At 31.6% G+C, this 24,348-nt stretch overlaps 3 protein-coding genes and 1 long non-coding RNA gene across 4 annotated transcripts; all 4 read right to left on the bottom strand.

Moving 5' to 3' along the window:
* Nucleotides 1-239: 239 nt before the first annotated feature.
* Nucleotides 240-958, bottom strand: LOC137828131 (zinc finger protein ZAT11). The gene has a single exon (XM_068634580.1). The coding sequence runs from the start codon at nt 878-880 to the stop codon at nt 398-400; it is 483 nt and encodes a 160-aa protein (XP_068490681.1). The 5' UTR covers nt 881-958; the 3' UTR covers nt 240-397.
* An 8,852-nt stretch (nt 959-9,810) lies between these two features.
* Nucleotides 9,811-11,555, bottom strand: LOC137828286 (uncharacterized). The gene is made up of 3 exons (XR_011083849.1): nt 11,363-11,555; nt 11,137-11,211; nt 9,811-10,359 (listed from the first exon to the last, which is right to left on the bottom strand). It is a non-coding gene; the product is annotated as an uncharacterized lncRNA (long non-coding RNA).
* A 2,213-nt stretch (nt 11,556-13,768) lies between these two features.
* On the bottom strand, nt 13,769-14,575 carry LOC137829514 (zinc finger protein ZAT11-like). Its single transcript, XM_068636325.1, has one exon. It carries the CDS (start codon nt 14,424-14,426, stop codon nt 13,965-13,967), a length of 462 nt encoding a protein of 153 aa, XP_068492426.1. The 5' UTR covers nt 14,427-14,575; the 3' UTR covers nt 13,769-13,964.
* Nucleotides 14,576-15,760: 1,185 nt separating this feature from the next.
* LOC137829515 (kinesin-like protein KIN-5B) lies at nt 15,761-22,228 on the bottom strand. Its single transcript, XM_068636326.1, has 24 exons — nt 21,977-22,228; nt 21,652-21,857; nt 21,428-21,557; nt 21,168-21,323; nt 20,736-21,073; nt 20,515-20,653; nt 20,050-20,147; nt 19,806-19,962; nt 19,656-19,725; nt 19,496-19,572; nt 19,199-19,252; nt 19,028-19,108; nt 18,835-18,946; nt 18,663-18,749; nt 18,234-18,409; nt 17,988-18,149; nt 17,761-17,868; nt 17,497-17,655; nt 17,331-17,414; nt 17,031-17,236; nt 16,783-16,884; nt 16,582-16,691; nt 16,340-16,491; nt 15,761-16,219 (listed from the first exon to the last, which is right to left on the bottom strand). Exons 2-24 carry the CDS (start codon nt 21,831-21,833, stop codon nt 16,019-16,021), a joined length of 3,141 nt encoding a protein of 1,046 aa, XP_068492427.1. The 5' UTR covers nt 21,834-21,857; nt 21,977-22,228; the 3' UTR covers nt 15,761-16,018.
* Nucleotides 22,229-24,348: the final 2,120 nt, after the last annotated feature.

The following is a 24,348-nucleotide window of genomic DNA, read 5'->3' on the forward strand; positions in this document are numbered from 1 at the left end:
GAAAGTGCCTAAAATATGTGATAATTAATAATGAAAATGTCTTTAGGATATGGATTTGAATATCTTTGTATTCCATGTAACATACATATAAAGAAAACAAAGGAAACCTTCTCATTCATTTGCTGATATTTTGTAATCAAAGCGTTTTTATTCTTCCTGCTACTAATTCTATGCATTGCATCATTAACAATTCTTCTTCACACTGTGATTATTTTTTCGACATATATCTAAAGCATATATAAAACCATATCAGTGTACGTATATAAAGAAATGAACATGTACATATGAAAGAATCGAAAGAATACATGGGTTAGAAAAACAAGAAAGATCACAACTAATCAAGTTCTTGAAACAAAGAGTAGTTATAATCATCATCATCATCATGATGTGAAAAGGATCAGACGAAGGAATCAACTTTGGGTGCTTTGTCGCCAAACAATAACTTCAAGTCATTCTGCAGAGGGGTCAAGTTCAAATCCAAGCAAATAACCTTCCTACTATTCGACCTTTTCAGAATCGGGACTTTTACCACAACCTGGTTTATTGAAGAAAACCCTTCGTTTAGGGAAATTCTGTGCCTTTTCATATGCCCTCCCAGTGCCTGACCCAGAGAGAATTCTTCACCACAAATGGAGCACTCGTGCCTTTTGGGCTTATTTTCCAATCTCACAATTTTGTCCTCTTCTTTTAGGTCTTGTTTGGGAGTTTTGTGGCTGGCCCTGTGGCCACCAAGGGCTTGAAACGAAGAGAACTTGCGGTTGCAGGTTCTGCACTCATATTCCACAGGGCCTAAAAGATTTTGGGGTTTGACTTCTCTGGGATGAGAGAGTAGTATTAGACAATTTGCCAAATCCACGTTCTCTTCTCTGCGTCTCTTCATGGCCACTACTCACGTAGAAATAGTATGAAATAATGAAACGTAAATAAGAGAGTGAAATATGAGAAAGAAGGTGTTGAAATTGAGATGTGAATGATGGTAAGTTAGGGCATAAGATTGGTATTTATAGGCCGTTTGCGACAAAGTCAAGGTCTTTGACTGGTTTAAACAAATAAAGCATTTGTTGGAGGCTAATTTTGTTTAATGATAATCATTAACGAATCCTTCAAACCTGTTGAAACTTAGAAAGTAAAAGTGTTAACGGTTGTTGGTCTATCTGACTTTGTATTTCCTAAACACCCAAATCCCTTACTTGGATTATAAGTTTCAACATTAAACCACTTCGTTAAGAATATGTTATTGAATTAAGAAAAAAGTGTAATGGTCAACTACGCATTTTACACACACTAGTTTAGGAAATGTATATGTTTTCTGGGCGTGCTGCGCAGTGACAAAGTCGTGTGCGGTGAGCTACTCAACCGAAGAAGGAATGTTTTGGTCTTCTCATTAATCCTTGCTTGGTGTTGGGTTCGCTCAAATCTTGATCTTGGTGTTTCAACCATGTCATTTTTGGAATATTTGCTTATTCGCCATAATTATGTTAATAATCTCGTATTAAGAAATGTCCATTTACTTTTTAATATTTTGTTTCTATCATGTTATTTTAAAAATATATGTCTATAGGTACCGATAGAGAATAAAATTGATAAAATAATATTTTGCTGTATTGTGCGTGCATACTATGAAAATAATGGTTTGCAACAAAATAAACAATACAAAAAGGTTAATCATCTTTATTTTCTAATGAAGATATATGTACAAACTAATTGAAAGAAATAAGAGGAGACAAACGGTTGTAGAAACTGATTGAAGGTAATTACACAAGATTGCAAGACTGTTAAACTGATCTTATTCATTTTGATTTACTTCAATATATATATATATATATATATAATAATAATAATAATAAAATTACAATTATTGGAAGCTATAAAATAGAAATACTAGCAGGCTTGTAAACTGATCATTAATGCAATAATAACATAACGGTAAAATAGTTTAATGGTAATAAAATCAGAATTAATAATAATAAAATTTGAATTAATAACCAAATTCCTCCTTAATTCTGATTTGGAACAATCTTATTGTCCCAACAAATCTTTTAACTTGATGAAAACATTGATCTTCAATGGCTTAGTGAAAATATCTGCAACTTGATATTTTGATCTGCAGTATTCCAATTTAATCACGTTCTTCCCAACTTGATCTCGTAGGAAGTGATATCGAAAATCAATGTGTTTACTTCGTTGATGAAAAAACAGATTCTTTGCAAGATTAATTGCAGAGACATTGTCAACATAACTTTTAATTGGAACATCTAGATTAAAACCATTTTGAGTCATGATATTGTTTTTCTCAATTCCCATCAATTCTTCATTCATAGCCTTTTTCCTTTTGGGGTGTTGAATGACATATGCAAGTCTCACGAGTTCTGATTCTGCAAGAAAAGCAAAGTAAACCGAATCTCCATTGTCATCAACTTCATCATCAAGATTTACTTCGCAATTTGAAGGTGTACAAGTTGTCGTTGTTGCCTTCTTGGTCGCTCCACCATAGTTGCAATTGGAATTGCAACTTCAGGTTGAATTACAACTTCAGGTTGAACTGCAGTGCTTCAGGTTGAATTGCAGGTGCTTCAAGAGTGACTCCATCTTCCACATCATCGTTCAAAACATAAATATATCGTTTTTTTGAATCCATTTCAACTGCTGCATTCCATTGCCATTCCTCATCTTTGGCAAATGTAACATCACGACTAACAATCACCTTCTTTGTCATTGGATTGTACAGTTTGTATCCCCATGCTTATATCCAATGAAAATGGTTTCACTGTCTTATCATCCAACTTCAATCTTGCTGCCTTGAGAACATGAGCATAAGTAATTGACCCAAATACCTTCAAGTCCTGCACATTGGGTTTGAATCCGCTCCATGCCTCAATCGGAGTTGTGTTAATTAGGAACACTCCAAGTGGGTGATTTGTTTATCAAATATACCGCACATGTTACGGCCTCAACCCAAAAATAATTTGGCATACATTTCGCTTTAAGCATGCTCCTCGCCATGTCCATGATTGTTCTATTCTTTTTCTCTCGGCAACTCCGTTGTGTTGAGGTGTGTAGGGACATGTTATGTTATGTTGCAACCCAAGTTCTTCACAGTGCCTCTTGAACTCATTAGACTTGTACTCACCTCCTCCATCACTACGCACCATCTTAATTTGTCTGTCACTCTGTCTTTCAACAAATGCTTTAAATATTTTAAAGCAGTGGAATACCTCATCCATGCTTTTCAATAGATAAATCCAGGTTTTCCTTGAAAAATCATCAATAAAGGTTAAAAAATACTTATTACCTCCAGCTAATGATATGTTCATCGGGCCACAAACATCTGTATGAGCAAGCTCCAAAGGAAATTTTGCACACCAAGGCTCCTTAACAAATGGTATCCTGTGATTCTTTCCAAAAATGCAAGCCTCACACAATTGATCAGGGTGATGAATATTGGGTAAACCATTCACTAAATTTCGTTTGGAGAGATTTTCCAAACTCTGAAAATTTAAGTGCCCAAAGCGTAAATGTCATAGCCACGATTCATTATTCACTATTGCATTCAAACACTTGAAATCACCCATATGAATATTTATTGGAAACATGCAGTTTTTTTGATAAAAAGGTTTTAAGAATCAAATTACCTTTTTTTATCAAAAATTGAGAATTTATTTTTCACTATGTGCATCACATAACCCTTCTCGACCAGCCGTCCCATACTCAACATATTACTTTTCATATCAAGTACATAGAAAACATCATAGATGTACTTGTGATCACCATTCTTCAATGTGATAAGAATTCGCCCATTTCCAATCACCGGAACGAACCTGCATCACCGAAATTCACTTTTGTGCGAAATGAGTCATCCAAATCTGCAAACAACTCCTTCTGACCACACATATGATTTTTGTTCAACCTGTATCCAAATATCAAGTCTGATTGTTTGGAGTTTCATTTGATATGGTTGCCATTAGTACTACATGATCCTCTTCATCTTGTACATCATTACTGTCTTCTTGAGCACAATTGGCAGCATGATTATCACCTTTTGATTTGCATTCCTTTGCATAATGGTCGCATTTATGGTAGTTATAACACTCCACATTTGATTTATTATAAATGTCTCCTCGTCCTCCGCGACCACGTTCTCCACGTCAAGAGTTATTTGAACTTGGAATGTAATTGGAACCAATGTTTTGCTTAGCGCCTCCATGATTTTGGCCACCACGACCTTTATTGGAATAGCTACCAACATGTCCCCGTCCTCTACCTCGTGAACTACCGTGTTTATGATAGGATCTACCAATTGAGGCTTGTGCTTGTAAAGCCTGTTCAATTGGTTTTTCAATATTATTGTCATTCATCCGCTGCTCATGCGCTCGTAGGGAACTAGACAATAACCTTACTGTCATTTTTGAAATGTCATTGGCCTCTTCAATTGCAGCAACAACATGTTCAAATTTGGGAGTTAAAGATCTCAAAATCTTCTCTACCTTTGCCTGCTCCGAATGTGTTTCACCATTGGTCTTTACATCTGCAGCAGTTCATATTGGCATCTTAGGGTTTGAAGACGCCCCCTCTTGATCTTGTCATCACCTTTATAATTGGTTGACAAAATGGTCCAAGCCTCACTTGCAGTTGTTTCTTCTTCTATCTGTTCAAATGTCTCGTCATTCATCCCTTGATGAATGAGATACAAATCCTTATTGTCCTTATTCTTCTTATCACGACGTTACTCGTTGTGCCTCAGTTGCATTAACATCTAATGCAGACACTCCTCTCTCAACGACATCTCATAACTCATGATAATCAAACAAAACTCTCATTTGCACACACCACCGATTGTGATTTTTTCCATCAAGGATAGGGACTGATTATTGGGTAGAGTTCATGATAACAAACTAGCCCTTGATACCAGTTGCAGGAACTAATTGAAGAAAATAAGAGAGTGCAAAAGATTATATAAACTGATTGAATGTAATTACACAAGATTGCAAAACTGTTGAGCTGATCTTATTTATTTTGATTTACTTCAATAATATATATATGTATAATAAAATTACCATTAATACAATAATAACGATAAAATAATTTAAAAGTAATAAAATAGAATTAATAATAATAAAATCTAAATTAATAACCAACAATATACACCATCCTTCCATGTTTTTCTATGAACATTTAAAATTTTTAACACATTCTTCACATGGATGATAAACCATCTTAAAGTGTAAGATTTGAACAAATTCTTCACACCATAAACCTAACAAACTTAATGACTTTGATAACATTTTAATAAAAAATTAAGATTTAAATCTTATTTAATCTCAGAAAATCAATTCGGTAACCTATAACAATGTAACCAGGAAAACCAATAGTTGAAAAAAAATAATTGATAATTACTTTTGTAAATAATACTTCTATTTATATTTTTACTATATATAAAGAGATGAGTATTTTGGAATATGATGAATACAAATTTTATATTTTTTTAGTCATTACTACGCCACAGGCCAAGTGGTCAAACTCCAGTTTTTCCTTTCAAAGATTAAATCGAAGAAAAAATTTAAATGAAATTGACCAAACCCACGAACTACCGCTTTTCATTACCAGATTTTAAATTCGGTCTATTTTTTCTAATCTAAAACACTAGTTAAAGAATTAGAAAAACCATTAGAAATTATTAGAGTTGCATTAGAAATCATTATACAATACATTGTTAGGTATTTTCTTTGTTATAAGTAAATTAGTTAGCATTTATATTTTTTTTATAATTAATACTCACATTTAATAACTATTATATATATATTGAAAAAATTTCTTTCTGAAAAAAGGATAATGGGAAAAAATCTACATTTTTTATAGAGATTTTTTATTTTCAATTTTATTCTAATGCGTACTTACGCAAAGTAATTTTATACTTTAATTTTAAGTTGGGTTTATGTTGTATTTTAAATTTGTAATTTATAATCAATTTCTTATCATATGATATAACAAAATAAGTATTTAGTATAGATAAAAAGTTAACGCCAACAAGCAAAATTCACACTAATTAGTTAATACAAATTTGCGTCACAAATGCAACATATACTCGACGATAATTCAATAATGTCAACTTTAAACACTAACTCTAAATAACGTTATTTAAATTGACTCTAAGTATAAATAACATTATTTAAATTGATTCTAAGTATAACTAGACATTATCATTCCTAGTGACATTTATAATTTTTATTAGTGAAAATTTATATAACTAAAACTAGCTTATTTCTTTATAGTTACAATGAATTTTGATGGTTGTACACAACTTTGTTGAGACCTAAATGATAACAAACACTATAAGTAATTTATACGTGCAATATATAAATTCTAAGATCATGCTAATATTTGTTTTATACATGTGCAATTCTAAGATATTAATAGGCTAGACAATCCTCTAAGCTTTAAAATGATAAACGATCTATCACTCATTATTACAATATATCTTATCTTTCAGTAGTATTTAGATTAATTTTTTTTATTGATAATTTAAACAAGCCATAATTAAACTTATGTTTTCTAGAATAAATCAAGTAAACGAAATGATCTTCAAACAAATAGACCATCCATTAAATAAAACATCTTAATGTATTATTGAAAATGATTTTAGAAACAATTTAAACATATAGATTATGATTCTTTTCTATATATATAATAATCTTTTCTATATATATAATGTTATGCGAAATAAAAGATCTTAAGTACAAATCAAGATCTTCTATTAAGAGAGTCTATATCTTAAAAGAGTTTTTACAAAGATAAAGTATTTCTTGATCAAGTTTTCAATGATCTTATCTAAGGAGTTATTTAAACGGGTCAAGGATGGGGATGAAGATACAAGATGTACCTAAAGAACAAGTTACACAAAGTCTTATAGTCTTATCAAATTTTAAACATCTATCATATGGTTTGCGTAAACCTTTGTAAAAGTCTTCACTTTGTGAAGTTATACTATTGTGACTTTAATTTATGCTATCCTTGAGAATGTTTCCTTTTCTTTTTAGAGTTATTAGTGTCGATAGGAGATTGAGAAGGATAACCCAAAGATGTTTGTATAGGTATAATCAAAGTGTTTTGATTAATGGAATCTCTTGAGCAATTAACTTAAGAGGATTGAACATAATTTTTGTTAGAGTGAACCATTGTAAATTCTTGTGTGTTGTTTCTTTATGCTTTTTCTAGTTGTGTTGTTTTATTAGATAGTTGTATTTTGATTTGTTAGACGTTTGCTTTATCTGTTGCATAAATAATCTCAAACTCTATTCAACCCCCATTATAGAGCTAGTTGTCCTACAAAATTCACTTTCCAATAGATATTAAAATCTTAATCAACCTATTGGGAAAACTATGAAGCTCTTAATCTGCTATCCCCCATGAAGCTCATTGCAAGGAGAATCTCAATGAATTATACCGTCCATAACTTAAGTGGTGGAGGCACACAAATTGTAAGATTAACGTCGATGCTAACTTGATCACCATATTTTGTTATGTTTAAATTTGGGTCTTTAGATTAAAACCAATCTATATCTATTTTAAGTAACCGAAGCACACAAATTCACTAGTACAAAATAATGTTTTAACGACAGTTAAAAAGACCATATAAAGACGGTTCAGAAACCTTCGTTATTTTGGGTGTCATTGTAAATCAGTTGTTTATAACAACGGTTCCAGAATCGTCGTTATAAAACAACATTAAGGATAGAACTATCATTATTTTGCCATTATAAAGGCTTTATAAAGACGATTCCAGGTTGAAACTGTCGTTATAAGTGTTTTTTTTTTAAATATTATATATATACTTTATCCTACATAAAATACTAAATTTCCATAACAATAATGCAATATGAAAGTCTACATACAATACATTAGTACATATAACATTCTACAAAATGTTTATGTCATTCTAATAATTCATCTATCCTAAAGTGTTATACATAGTTACCTTAAGTTATATCCAAGTGAGTTTCTTTGCATTTGCACTTCCCCTCCAACTCAACATGTTATATCCAGAATAAACACTAAAATAATAACATTTCATATTAGAACACATAACATTATGTAATGTAATAAATTTGTGAATATAATATAATCACAATGGTTTGATAAATCTCTAATATATACAAGGAAACGATACAAAATTTCAGAATTTTCTAACAAGTTAAATTATGGGAACTAAAACCTTAAAATGCCTGAAAATAATAGTGAATGATGGATTTTTGGAATTTTGGTCGATCCCAACCTCCTTCGGGGATTGACCATCGCGCTCGTTACCTCGTTTCGAGCAACTTTCATTTTTTACTCCATTCGACTTCTCTGTCAAAAGTTATGACTGTTTAAAGTGTTTTCGTGCTAATTTTTGTCAACTCCAAATCTACCACTCTTCTCTTCAATATTAGGACTCCTCCATAAAATATATAGTAAATGAAGTTCCCACAAACCCAAATCATCACATACATGCAAATATTTATTAAAAAATTAATTAAAAAATTTAGGGTAGGGTTTAGGGAGCCACCGCATCGTGCATCAATCCAGTCATGACAGCGTGTGTGTGGTGGAGGTGTTGGTGACATACAGAAGGTGTTGCTGGTGTGCGGAAGGTGTTTTTGCACGGAGGTAAAGGGTTTAGGCTGTTTAGATGCGTGCCGCGGGGGTTTGACGCACGAAGCAACCATCGTTATTTCAAGGCCAAATTGACATATTGCGACGATTCTTAGGACAACCGTTGTTAAAAAAATAATTATAAGTTTGTCACCGCCTCTTTTTAAAAAAATGATTTTATAAAAAAAATCGTCTTTGTTTGGGATTACATTTTTTAAATTTTGTACTAGTGATTATAAAATTTGTATAGCTTGACTGACACAAATTTTAAATAAATATTAAAAATAAATTACAATAATCTCGATTTAACTCTAATTTATAAAAATGTAAATAATAAAGTTATTATTTGGTTTATGTTAGTGACATTTAAGTGTACATTCATTTTAATAAATATTATAGTTGATTAAATTATAGTTATTTAAGACAATATGAACTTAAATAAATAATAAAAATAAATTATATTAGTATTAACTAAAGCATTCGGTCTTCTCTTTCAATAAAATGTTAATATAAACTTGAATAATAACTAAATCAATATTAACTAGATCGATAATAAATTTAATATAACTGATTTTATTTATTTTTTAATTTCTAACTTTAAATTAGAATCGAATTAGTCTATTTTTAATTGTTAATTTTATTTTTAAAGTTTCTTGACCTTAACCCATAACTAAGTATAGTAGTTACTATCACATTATTTGACCGTTGGAAAACTAAGAATCACTATTACAATATCCTTTTCACACTAGTACATAGTTTACACAGTGACACTAGTCGTCTATTATTCAGATTACTCCTATGCAGCTTGTAAACAATAATATAAGCACAAAAATTCCATCATTTTACATAAAGAATTGAAAAAATGTTGAATTGTTCCATACTGGACGACCGAGTTTCAACCTTTATTACTAACAGATCAAGTTAAAAAACATTTATGCACTTAATAAATATCAACAATAACATTTATGAGAACATTTAATAAGTCATATTCACAGTCTAGATTATGCGAGAAATACATCTGATAAATAAACTAAGTACTAGTTAACTAAAAGATGATACAAATATTCTTCAGATATCCTAACATACCAATACTATTCCCTACAAATCAGGGATCAGGATACACTGATAATCAACACATCACAACAAGGACCCACAATCAACAATATAAATAAACCATCTACGAAGGTGTAATGTACACTTTAATCCATTACAAATATACACGCTTTACATAGAGTATTTAATTGATTGTTGGAGTACCAACATTTGATGAAGGTGACTTGAAGGAAGGACGAGAAGATCACTGACCCTTGAAGGAAGGAACGAGGAGATCACTGACACGTCAACAATTCTACAACCAGTTTTAAGTACTATTTAAGCTCTCTTTGCCTATACAAGTACAAATGTGATTAATGGTGTCAAGGGAAAGAAAAAGAAAAGGAATTAATCACAAGGAAGAAGAATTAACTTAAGGGAACACTTTTAACAAGTTCAAGTCATTCTCAATAACAATGTGTTTGGATTGAGGGGTGCACTGTTCACGCGGACTGTAACAGCCGGGAAAATACATCTAACTATTACAATACAGGTTCTACTTATTTTTATACAAGCATAAAGTTTTACAAAACATTGCTAATACATGATTAGGACATATAGAAATACAAATATTTACAATATAAGTTTCATAATCAACGCCCTAAAACTCTTCTGATCCTCAGACACCTGTAAGATCATCTGCTCGTGTACGTAGTACAGTCATCGCAGTTCAAACACAACAAGAAAAGCAAGGGTAAGCTAGTGAAAATAGAATTTTATAATATACACAATTAAATCAAAAGAGAAAACCAAGTTACATGATCAATTTCTCAAATTATTCAATCTTCTTCAAATCTCAACAATAAAACAATCACATAGATCTCACATGGATCTACACATCCAGAATATTCAACAAACAACATCTTCCGGAAGACCCGTATTAAGTAAGTCCTACCAGAGACTAACACCTGATCCAAAGATTACCAGCGAATCCAACAGAAAGGATCAGGGTAAGTTCAATACAACCCAAGTCGTGCATCTCATATGTCACGGTGTGCATGAACTCCCCCATCAACTTCTCACCACCTGATATCTTAGTCTATGTGACTTAGATCATCAGTGAAGCTCGGAGATCTCTGTTACCACATAGGCATCAATACTTAATACACAACAAACATCAGTCCATACATTATCCCAAATGTAGGAATTCAATTCCATACCATCCCGTCATACAATATCATTCCAAACACGATCCACAACATTAAAAAACGTAATTAAAATAAAAAAACAACAGTTAAATATTAAACCATCAAAATATAATATTTTTACAAATTTAAATAATATATAAACAAACAACCCAATATATATAACACACAACATCCCTGCAAGAAGAATTGAATATTGGGACCACGTCCCTTCCGCATTCAGATCTTCTATCCTAGGGTGTTATTAAAAATTAAATTAAGCTTCCCTTACCTCAATTGTTTGCTTTCCAAGCAACTTCTAGAATTTTATTCCCCACCGTTTGGATAAGCTTCAAGATTTACGGGCCTAATGCAAATTATCCAAACAGAACAAAAATTCAGTATATAATAGAATAAGTTGAGAGGATTAAACTTCTCAACTGACCCCACCAAGATTGATGACTAAATCCTAAGGAAAAACAGAGAACAAATGATATTTAGAGTAAAAATGAACTTACTCTGTTTGAAAATATGTTCGGGTAGAAATGTTCCTTAACTCCTCTGCTACAGCATGGTATGATCAGACTCTAAAATAGATGAAGATTGGGAGAGAAATTAAGAGAGAGGGAGAGAAGAGAATTGGAGAGAGAGAGAGAAAGAAAAGATGGCACGGGGAAGGTTCTGTTTCTGCTTTTAAAGAAAAGTGTTGTTACACGGACGGATGTCAAAGTGCACCCCACGTTTGTTTCAAGGGATGGATGAGGGGGAAGGTGTGTGGATAAGAGAAGTTGGAGTTTTTTTGTGCCTTTCATTGGTGAAGAGAAAGTGCAATGGGAGAAGAGAAAGCCACATATACTTCTATGCATTTACATTTTTACCCTTAATAAGAATAGAAAATACATTTAAATATTTAAATTTCTAAAAGTATAAGGAATAGAATTCAATTATATATTATAATAATCTAGATTTTGATTTATTAATGATAATATAAAATCCATTTAAATATTTAAATTCTAAAAATATAAATAATATAATTCAATTGATATATTATAGTAATTTATATTTGATTTTATTAATGAGAATTTGAATATTTAAATTCTATAAATAAAAAAATAATATAATTACTTTATTAATGTAATTATTAATTTTTTGTTTTATTAATGAGTATCCACTTTAATATTGAAAATTTAGAATAATTATATTTTTTTATATTACACTATTGAATTGAGATACTGGTTTAAATTAAAAATATTTATGTAATTACTTTTTATGAATCTTTTATTAATGAGAATCCATTTTAATGATTTAAATTAAAAAATTATAAATATTTATTGTCATGTACAATTATTTTTTTATACTAAGTCATTTTTCATGTCCAACATTGTTAAAATTGATATTTAATATTCAAGTTTTCATACTATTGATTATTATTTAATATTTTATTTTTTATATTTTATTTATATAAGAATAAATTTATAATCTTATAATTTATATAATTTAAAATATTTTTATAATCATCACATCAATCATATATTTCAATAAACTTTCTTCACACATCCACTCTAACATATCATAATCTAAACACACTCAACTTTCGCACTTTCTTATTAAATCCTCACACTTTCACTCTCACACATCCTTTCCACACCCCAATCCAAACAAAAACATTTAGAGTTAAATTGAGGTGAAGAAAAATGAATGTGAAATACTTTTTCGGGAATGTCCCAGCTTTCTAGGTTGTTTCTTCATTTTCTCTCTGTCTCCTCAGCTTTTGGGTAAGTGGTGTTGCAATTGTGATATCTCAAGGACTTTGACTTTGATAACAATAGGATTTTGTGTACAATCTAGAAAGTAGGTGTGGGGGCAATAATATTCTATGTTCCTTTGAAACTTCCAATAAATTCTTGTGGAAGCCAACCATGGAACCAATTCGAAGAAAAGAGTAGGCAACTTCGGAACAAGGCATGTTTATGGATGAATGTGAGAATGAACAACTTTTGTCTCTTGGTTTAGTAGTGTGGCACGATATGTGAGAATCAACAATTTTTGTCTCTGTTCAACATCAATGTGCTAAGTTCACATTTTGGCAATGGATAATTCATTCCATCTTGGTAGTCTCATCAACACTCTTAAGCAAACTACCTAAAAAACACAAACGAAGCCATAAAATACACCTTCAATTCTTTAATAGTGTTTGGATATAGGGGTTTGAGAGAAAAAAAGGAAAAACGTAAGTGAGAAGTGTTCTTTTATAGCTTTCTTTTGTCTCTCTATGTCATGAATATACGATACATAATCTATGCATGCATTGGTCTTAAATTTTTAATCACTCTACTCAGTTTGATAGTAGTAATTTTGTTTCTTTCTAAATTAATATTAATAGACTAAACTAAAACTATATAGAAATAAAAAATATATTAAAAATTAAATTATTCTTTAAATCCATGTATTTTTATGAAATGTTATAAAAAATAAATTTAAATATTATTTTCACTTTTATAAACTAATTATTTTATTTAATCAATTTTAAGTTTTAACTAATACCCAATTATATTAAAATCATCCTCCTACTTTAATTAAAATGAATTTCATTTGTGGTTAATGTTATATTTTAAAATATAAATAAATAATTCATTATACTTAATACTGTCTCAAATCAATTAAAAATGAGCGATACTAAATAATGTAATTATTTTAATTAGAAAAAGTAACATTTTTATAATTCGTAATAATTCAAGGTTAATAAAGAAGTACCGTTTCGTAAAGCAGCAACTCTTCTTTCTTTATTTTTTTTAAATAAAAAGATCGAGAAGCACTTGAAAAGAAAAAAAAGAGAGGAAATAGTTCTAACGCCATTGGTTACGCATTGATCTACGTTATTACCTGAGATACGCGTTAAGCAACAAGAAAAGAAACACCAAAAGAAACCAAAAAGCCAATTTATCTACCTTTCACGGTTCTTCCTCAGAAACCGAAACACAAATCTACCATCAGAATTCAGAATTCCCAATCAATTAGCGATCTAACTACACTCTAACCTCTCACAGATGCAGTATACACCGAATTCAATTAGTGAATGACGTAAATTTGTACAAAAAATAATGAAAGAATGGGGAAAATCTACAACGAAAGATGCACCGTGGGAGCCTTGTTTCCGAACAACAACTTCAAGTCATTTTCCAACGGCGTGAGGTTGAGATCCAACTCCAAGCACATCACCCTCTTGCTGCTATTGGAACGTTTCAGAAGCGGTGCTTTGGGAATAACAGAAGAAGAAAGCCCTCCGTTCATGCTACCCTTATGTTTTCTCATGTGCCCTCCCAGGGCCTGGCCCAAGGAGAATTCCTGCCCGCAAATCGAACACTCGTGCGCTTTGGGCTTCCGGCCCAGACTCAGATCCTTTGCCTCTTCTCCGTCGAGCTTGGGCTTCTTGTGGCTGGCCAGGTGGCCTCCCAGCGCTTGGAACGACGAGAATTTGCGGTTACACGTCTTACACTGGAACTCGTGAGGCGAAAAACTCTTGGCCAAATCCTTAATCTCTTCTGATTCCGCTTCTCTCTGTCTCTTCAGAATAGCTACCATGTTGAATTGAATGTGGTTGTGTTGTGTTATATGAGAAACACTTCAGCTGAACGTAGTATTTATAAGCCTTTGTTGAGTACGTCAGAAGGTGAGATTGCGTGGAGCCTCGTCACTGCTTCTTGTTAAACTTCCTCAACAAAAGTCCGTTTTGTTCACCTTATTACGATACTCGGTTATGCTATTATACTACATCGATAATAACTTTGACTTTCCTCCAATTACGTCACTTTTTGCTTCCGTAACTGCTCACTTAAGCTTCTATTAGAAGAACTAAGAAGTGAAATAAATTATATTTTATTATTTTTTTTAAGCATAAATTTTGAGATATTTTATGAATGGTCAGTTTCGTGGGGCTCACGCATAATACTAGTTTACTGTTCACACTGCAGCCACGTGGTTACACGGTTGAGCAACCGAGTGAAAGGTACGTGAGCACTAAGCTAGTATAGGATATGAACGGGTACACAACACTTCCATGAAGCTTCCATTTTTTTGTCACAGTATTCCAATTTTACTATGAAGTTGCTGAAGAAAAAGCAAGGTTACAACTTCTTATCTCAAAGTAAAAAACAGGGTGCATTGCTTCAGTTTTTCTCATTTATTATCATTTAATCTAATAAAAAAATACGTTCTTATGTTCAATTCTGTAATTTCAAATATTTTTTCTAATTTTAATTTTTTTATAAATATATTATAATATTTAATATCTGAAAAAATATTTCTAATTGTTTAATATAATAATCGAGTAAATCGAATGACAATTATATTACTACTAATGAAAACACTTATTGTCACATGTATTCATATTTAAAAAAAAAATTAACTTATTGTTAAATATTGTAATTACAAAATTATAAAAAAAATGTTTAAAATATATTTTAATTTGTATTGTTTGTTTGTTTAATGTAAGAGATATTAAAAAATAAAAAAGTTAAATAAAATTGTTTAAGCAAAGTTAATAGTGATATTTTAGACATATGTTGTTTGATCTCCTGATAAGAAAGTTGGTTTTGTGTAAACGCTCGTGCATGTTACTTAGAATTTTCAGTCTTCATTCAACACCGTCTGCGAATTTGGTGTAAAAAAACGGACTTCATCAAATGGGATAGAAAAAAACATGATTTTGTTTGTTAGTTTTGCATGTAGCCGCCGGTTAGATCCGATGTTTGTGTTGAAAAGCAGTTCACATTTCTAGAATGGAAGAAAGATCAGTGTTGGAACATGCTTTGAAGGGAGGCAGGGAGAGAGAGAAGCAACGTGGGATTCACGCGGAGTGAAGTTTGGTTCACACTTCACAAAGGAAAAGGAGCTGCAGATTTTGAAAAACAGTGAAATACAAAAGACTTGTATAACAGTTTTTGTGCTTGGAAAAATTCAATTTGATTATAGGAAACTTGAGAAATACAAAACTAATACAAACAAATTTGCGTGCAGAAGCACACACCTCAACTAAATAGGAATATTCAAATAGTTACCCTAGCGTCGATTACAAGCTTACAACCTTGGTCTCCACGGGTGGGTACATGTTAGAGAGTGCTCATCAAGTGATGAACTTTGTGGAGTTTCATTCTCATATAACTTTCTAACTATTATCAATTGACTGAATTCACGTCTGCAAAAGGAGTTCGATTTGGAGATGCTCCCCCCAGACGTGAGATTTTGCTTTCTGCATGAATCAATTTTGGAGGGTTCTCAGTGCACTTGTCTTCTGTGATCAGTGTCCTCATCTCCTCAAAGGAAGCCGGGCTGGGAACTGATATAATTCTTTTCTGAGATCTTTCATTCTCATCAACCTTTTCATGAAGACAAAACAAGCTTTAAATTTTTTTTCACAAGATACATAATATAGTAACTAAAGAGTTTCGCAAAAACTCCACAAAGAAAACAAAATATGACCCTAAGATAATATGTACCAAGTAGTCTTTAACCAGGTTTTTTTCTGCTTGAACATGAATATTTGATACATCTTTGCCATGCTTATCTTGCAATGAGTTAAGCTGCTCCAACCAGCTTGTGGTCATGGAATCGATTGCCTTCTTATTCTCATGGTCCAGAATCAGTGCACCTGGAGTAATGCAAGTTTGTTTGACTCGGTCCAATTTGAGATATAAACGAAGAATGGGAATAAAATATAAATGTAAGGACTTGAATTTACCATTTACATCTGCCAGCACGGTGCGTGTTACTGCGTCATAATCTGAATCCATAGATAATGATGCAGACACAAATTCTTGGTTTAGAGCATGATTTGACAAGATGTTTTCCCTGTCATGCATTAATAAAAGTTGACATTATAAGTTTTAACTTCCTGTGGCTCATTAAGATCAAGTCTGAGACATTAACTAGCAAAACTTACTTCACTGTAGATTGTATCTCCGCAAGATTGTTCTTGAGGAGATTACAGGAGGACGTGTTGGCACTTTCCCACTGCTTCCCAGAACACTCCACTGTCTTTGAGCTGCATAACATTATAAAAATATACAAGTTTGAAATTTCGGCTATTTTTAGCAAAACTCATTCAAATCACTGGCACAGTTTTATAGTTTTGTACTTAAATGGTATAAGTAAAAAACTGTGTTTGTAAGAAAAATTAAGAAAGCTCACCACTCCAGGAGGCAATTCTCCATGGTAGCTTTAATATCACTGGCTGAGAATATTTGCTCCACAAAATTATTTTTCACATTCTCTACATACCGACTAACTTCCTTTGTACCATCTTTTGAAACTTGCTGCATGTTGAGCATCTCCAGCTGTAATCTCTTAGACTGTTGCATGCTCGTGTCCTTAATATTTCTTGATGCCTCTGAGACCTAATACATATTCTTAAGAAGTCAGTGATCCTGTACTTAATTAATACAACAGATACAACACTAAGGAATTGAAACAATATTGCACTCGGCTGACCATAGCAGTCTTATTAGATGTCAAGGTTGCCAATATCGCAGCAATGTTCTCCAAGGCCTGCACCTCCTCTCTCTCAACCTCCTCCTGTTTCAGGTTTAAAGGAAAAAACCAACCATGAGTATGACTTTAGAGATCGGGGTGTACAAGTGGCTAAATATCCGCATACCTTAAACTTCTTCTCAAAGTTGGCTAACTGCTCGAACCTCTCATTTTGATTTTCTTCAAGAATTTTCTTGACTCTTGAAGAACGTAGATGAATGTCATCAAAAAAGTTTGTAGCTGCCTCTGAAACTACTCGTGCTGAAGTAATACTTTGTTGTAATCCCTACATTGGTCCGTGAAGTTGTCAATGCATGATTAAAACTATAGCTCTAATGTTTTTATACAAAAAAATAAACGTAACCAAAAGAATAGTTACAAAAAAACGTACTTGCTCTTGTTGTTGAAGGGAGAATACTATCAGCTGTTTTTGCTCATCAATAGAATTCTGGATGTTGCATATAACATCCTTGGCTTCAGAAACAGCAGTGGCAAGAAACTGTACGGAGGCACAGAGTAATCAACTTTAGATAGGAGCATAGAACTAACAATTAGCTGATAATCCCTCAATGAATGTTGAAATTTAAGAATAATCAACTAATATGTCTGCATTGTTACATTTTCAACTGCCAATGTTTGCGATGACACTTTAGATTGTATCAGTTCCATATCCGATGAAGCTTTCATGTGCAGTGTATTAGTTAGCTCCTTCAGGGTTTCTACCCCTGAACTGTAAATTCCCGTCATTTTCTTGATCCTTGATTCTAGAGTTTGTGCAGCCTGAAAAAAATATTATCATAAATCAACTACGGTGGACACGTGGCAACATAATTTACAAATGCTAGACGTTTTCGTTTTTCTTACATCACTTTTACTGGCAAGATAGGAGCTGACATGGTCTTCCATGCTTCTAAGTTGTTTCTGTTGTTGAGAAACAGATCCCATAATGGTCGTCTGCAAGTCCTTTAAGCTCTCATTTAGGAGAGACCCAAAATTCGAAATTATTTTTTGATTTTCTGCCTCCAATCTTTCTTTGTGATCTGCAAAAAAAATAAAAATACATTAATACCACAGATTGAAGGAAAATAAAACATTTAGAAGATGCACAAACACATCGCATTCCTACTCCCGGAAAGGGTGCATCATTATTTTCAAATTAATAGTTGCTATTGATAGTTCCATTCAGAAACATATCAATTTCTAAAAATAAGGAGCACATTAATTACATTTTTCACGTGTGATGAAGTTGAGTTCTTATGGAAGCATTTTAAATCTTGATAGATTAAAACATACCCAAATTTGAGGACAGTGAATTAATATCATCCGATGCATTCTTTAGATCAGCGCACATTTCCTTTGCACGATCAATCAAGGCAGTTTCTGTTTACAACAAAGTAAAGCAAATCACAGAGTGAATTGAATAAAAACAAAATAAATCTGCCACCATAACCATCGATTGAATTACCTGACTTCATTAGCTTGGAAATGGTGTATTCCTTCTCCTTCAAGGTTGAAACTACTTGCTTGTAATTCTCTTGGAGATCATGTAAGGTGCTTCTGGTTTTTTCCAAATTTCCCTGAGAGAGTAAATTTAAATTGAGAGACAATATTTTTCAAGGATAATTTCTGAAGGAAAACATTCTAGGTACTTAGAGAACCTTGCAATCCTTAAGCTCGCTTTCCAAATCCAGTTTCTGCTCTTGCTCTGTTAAATAGAGCTCACGGAAGCTCTCCACTTGCTGCAAAATAAATAAAAAAGAATTAACTTATGGACAAACTTCTCCATAGACAATAATGGAAATGTCAACCAAAGAAATGTCAGGGAGTACCTTTTCACTTAGGCTAAGGTCATTCTCTAATTGCTCTATCTTCTCGTTCCTTTCCTGAATGAGGAGGTTATAAGAAAAATTAGACTAGAGGAATTGAAACAAATATCATGAAAAATATATAGTTTTCAATCAGAAACTGCAGTATAGCAGGAAAAGACATAAGCACAATTCTTCAGTTATATGAATATTAACATCAAATTTTGAAGCAAGGGTTTGTTTTTCTCTATGTTGCCATCATTCGCAAACTTCCTAATAGTATTATTGTAACATTATGGCTTTTGAAAATAAATATAAGACCTTCTTTTCTGTTTCTTCCTTGGCAAATCTTTCATGAGAAATATATACACCGTTCTTTTCCCTTGCTGCTCGAATATCTGCATTAGTTATTCATATAGACAAAAATGAGATACAAAATACTCTCTACATTCCTAAACTTAAACAATGGTGGTGAACGTACCTTCTTTCATCCTCTCAATTTCTATGTATAAGTCTTTCAGCAAAACAGCCTTTGAAACCTTTTGGTTTGCCTATTAAAAAACACACAAAGCTTTAAAACTGCTATTAGAAGAATTGTATGTAAAGGACAATAATAGCAGTGGCAACAGACCTCAGGCTTATTCTTTATGCTTTTTGCACGACTAGCATAGTCTAGTGTACTTAGTGTTTCATCCATACAATAAGCAGAAGGAGAAATAGTAGCAATTATGCATGTCTTTGTTTTCCCTCCTAAGGAGTCTCGCAAAATCCTTGTAAGCTTGCTGTCTCTGAAACAACGAACATGACGATAATAAGGCAAAACGTTCTCAAATTTTAATTAAACAATAATAATTGAACATTATGTTAACATGAACCTGTAAGGAACATGAGCAGAATGTTCCACGAGTGCATTTATGACACGTCCCAGGGTGAGTAAGCTCTTGTTTATCTCCCCTGCTTCTCTAGCGCGCCCCTGTAATTTTATTACTCAGCATGTTAATATATCATGATTGTAAATGCATATTATAAAATAATATGGGTGCAAACTTATTGTCAATCCAAAAATAGATCCCAAGCAGGCTTCATATAACAAAAATCCAGAAAAAAGAAAAGGAGACCATGAACAATCAGTAGAAAAATAATTTCTTGAACCACTGTAATCTTACAACTATAATTAATGAGTCATAATCATTTAAAAGTTAAATAATCAAAAAGCAAGTTCAGAGTAAGATGATGTATCAAATTAGCTATATTTGATTTTAATGTAATTTGACCAAATGACAAACTACCAACAACAATTAGTCACTAAAAATAGAGTCAAGTAGAAATTTTGCTTTTACCTCACGAGCTCCTGAACGCATTATATTTTCTGATCCTGCCAAATCAACAAGATTGAGCTTGCCACACTTAATCAACTCCTCGTCACCAATCACTGTTTCCTTTACATAAACAGTGATGGTGAAGACTGAATGAGAGCGGCTGCACCAAATAACATTTCATTAAGCAAGACATACTTCTACAAACATGAATTTCATCTGCAACTTCAATAAAAAAAAAGGACCTGCTTCTCTTGTTGAGCAAAGTTTCTGCAGTGCGCCTTTTGGACGCTCCTCGTTCCAATAGAGTGTAAATTTCATTGACGCTGTAAACTGATTCTTCTTCAAGGCCTCTCACAAACACACAGCCCTTTCCATCTTCCATAAGGGTTATAGGTTTCTTCTGTTTTTCCTCTGTAGGCCTAGAATTCTCGTCTGGGGACAACAAATCGGTTATCTCTTCATTATAAAGCTCAAGGAATGTCACTTTCATGTTATAGTCGGCATTCTGTGCTTCCAAAATATCAAAAATGTGACGCACTGCTCTGGGAATTACGCCAGCCTCAGCAGGTAAATCACCACCCTGTATAAAACAATCTCATTTAATGACACTGACGCACTTTCTGTGAACAAAAAATTACACATTGCTACATAATGAGTGACAATTTTGTAAATACCTTCTTTCTCATGCCACCTTCCATTGTATAAGTTTTGCCGGTACCTGTCTGTCCATACGCGAAAACAGTGCAATTGAAACCATCGAGAACTTCATTCACAATTGGGGCAATTGCTTGTTCGTATATTGATCTTTGCTGTGCTTTAGGTCCAAAAACCTTTAGAAATGTAAATTAGAAAAATGTTAACTAAAAAATTGTATAAAAGTTATTATTATTATTATTATTACTTGTAAATGGTCTTTAGATTCATATAGCCCTACCTTATCAAAGGTGAAAACTCTATCTACTTGCTTGTTAGCAAGAGTCTGCATAACAGTGACTTCCCTTTTGTTTTCATTACATGTCACCACCCTGGGAACGTTGGATCTGAGCTCATCTTCACTAAATGGCCTGATATTATGAATAAACAAACAATTATTCAAAATTTAATGAAAAAGCTGGGTCCGTTTTATAGCTTCAGCTCGTCATGAAGTAAAATTGAAACCTGCATCGAAGCAAAACTTGGACGTTAGTCTCTTTGTCCTTGTCCTGACGGTTGAGGCACCGATCAGAACCTCGTGAATCAGGACGGCGTCGTTCAGGGCGAGGTGTGAGAAACGGCGACGGAGAAGCCGTCATACCGGACCCAACTTTCTTGTTGGATGTATCAGGCGTCAACGGCATCATTTTCTCGCTTTACAATTACGAACCCTAAATCAAAGGAAGCCCACAATGAAAAAAAAAGAGAGTATATAATATAAAAATTGAAAACAGATTCCAATCTTTGTATCGATTCAGTATGAACATGCGAAATTAAGGAGAGAACTCACTTGATCGGAGAATCTGAGAAAAGAGTGTTGGTGGAAAGGGGAACCTTTTTGTGATTATGCTTTCAGCGTGGTTTTGGTGTTTTTGAAGTGAGAGGAGTTTGAAAAAAAACGAAGTGTGGTGTGAATGAAGTGTTGTGTTGCTTTGGCAACGGCTACTTGAGAGTATATCTAGGCCGGGATAGCCGTTATGTGATTAATACTCAGCAGCGGTAGGATCTAAAATTCAAACTCTTCTTTCCAAACTCTAAAACCATTGGTTCCTTGAACCTTTTGTTCCATAAAGTTAAAAATAATTTGTTTAATTATGTTTTCACTTTTCAAATTTGAGACAATTTCATGAACTATTAAATTTTGAAACTAAAATAAAAAATAGTATTTAGTAGTTAAATACAAAATTTTAAGAAATAAAAAATAGTTTTAAATTTTAAATTTTGAACTCTTACTTCTAAACTTCAGAAGTTAAATCGTAAATCTTAAATTATACACTCAAAAGAAATGTTTTTTTTATTTAATATTAAAGAACTAAAATATTATTTTTCTTCGATTATAAACTTGAAAAAACAAAATCAGAATTACTTCCATTTTAAAAAAAAAATATTTATAAGATGTTGTTGATAAAAATAGAACTCGTATTTTTAAATGCAAGTAGCGCGTATTTTAAAATTTTGGGATGAATTTAGTTTCAATTATAAAAATACATGAATTATGAATTAATTATAAATATTGGATATGTGGTATTTTATAGTATCACTATGCGTAAATAAGTCACACTTAAAATTCCGACATGGGTTTGTTTTAAAAAGTATAAAATTTGTAATTGATATCACCACTTTAAAATTAGTTGCCTTTAATAAATAAATAAAAATTGTGCATTGGTTCAAATCATAAAGCCTTCAAGTGTTACAGGACTATATAATAAAAAAGAGTGTTATATGTCGTCACATATTTTAAGAATTTTGATAAAAACACAAGTGTTATATGTATGACTTATCCTGTTTTTAGAATTGTGAGAAAATGTAAGGCAACTTTGAAAAGCAAAAATGTGAAGATTTTTTTTTAAAAAATAATTATTATAAAAAAAATCTTAATTTAATCTTTGTAAGAAATTACCCTTTTTTCTTGTAAAAATTGAATTTCTTTGTTTTAACATTTATAAAATGTATACATTTTAGTTTTAACCTATGTAAAATATTTTATGTATTTTTATCATTTTAAAATTTTACTAATTTTAGTTTCTAACATTTTTGTGATAGTTTAACAAATTAAAATCGTAGAGTGTTACATAATGTTAATATTAGAACCAATTTTTTTAATTTTATAAAAATTAAAACAAAAAATATATAACAATCAAAATTAATATATTTTAAACAAACTAAAACCATATTTAATTGTTTTTAATCAGTGGGCGAATCTTAATTGGAGCGGGGAGGCTGATAATACATATTAGTATCTATGGTTTTCTTGTGTTTAGTATAGTTATTGACACATATTAGTATTGTCAGTGATTAAGAAAAGTGTAATTTTTTTTGTATTTTTGCTTTTTCACACTTAAGGTTGGGATGGTGCAGTACGCATGTGAAATGAAGAAAATGTGGCTTATCCAACCTTTTGAGATGCATGCAGAATGAATTTTAATAACTTTGTAAATATTAAACATTAAAATTATGTTTAATTTAAATATATTATTTTGGTTTCAAAATTATTGGTTAAGATTTATTACTATTTTTAATATTAGTTTATGTATTGTTCCAATTATATATTATATGAGAATTTTTTTATATTATAATATATTTTAGTATTATATACTCTTACATTTTTTGAAATGATAAATGATTATATTTTTTTTCAACTCACTAAGACACTTTTAAAATATAAAATTGTAATGGGGTGCTGATTTTTAAAACGGACAAATACTTCAAATGTTCTTTCAAATTTAAGATCGGAACACAATATTATAAAAAAAATTGTCATGTATTAATTGTTTTTTTAGTAAATACTATTTGTGGCAATCGGAATCACAGCCGAACAAGAAATAAATCTCTCAAGTACCAACGTCTTAAGATAGTTTATCTTTAATTAAATGTGAGTGTGGTTATAAAATATTTATTTTCTCAAAAAATTAAACAAAACCAAATAATTTTTTTTGAAAAATTGTATTTGAATTCGAACAGAATTAACTGTGATCATTCGTATTACTATTTACAATAAAAACATCAGAGTTTACTTAATTCTTTACAAAATGATTTGAGAGTTGATATTTTAGTTTTAAAGTTTTAATACTTCTCGGTAGTTTTACTTAAATTTTATATATTTTTTTATAATTCACGCTAATTAGAGTATAAAATAATATAATAATTATACTTAGTATTTTT

Source organism: Phaseolus vulgaris, chromosome 7 (genome assembly GCF_000499845.2).
Source record: "Phaseolus vulgaris cultivar G19833 chromosome 7, P. vulgaris v2.0, whole genome shotgun sequence".
NCBI classification, from domain to species: Eukaryota; Viridiplantae; Streptophyta; class Magnoliopsida; order Fabales; family Fabaceae; genus Phaseolus; species Phaseolus vulgaris.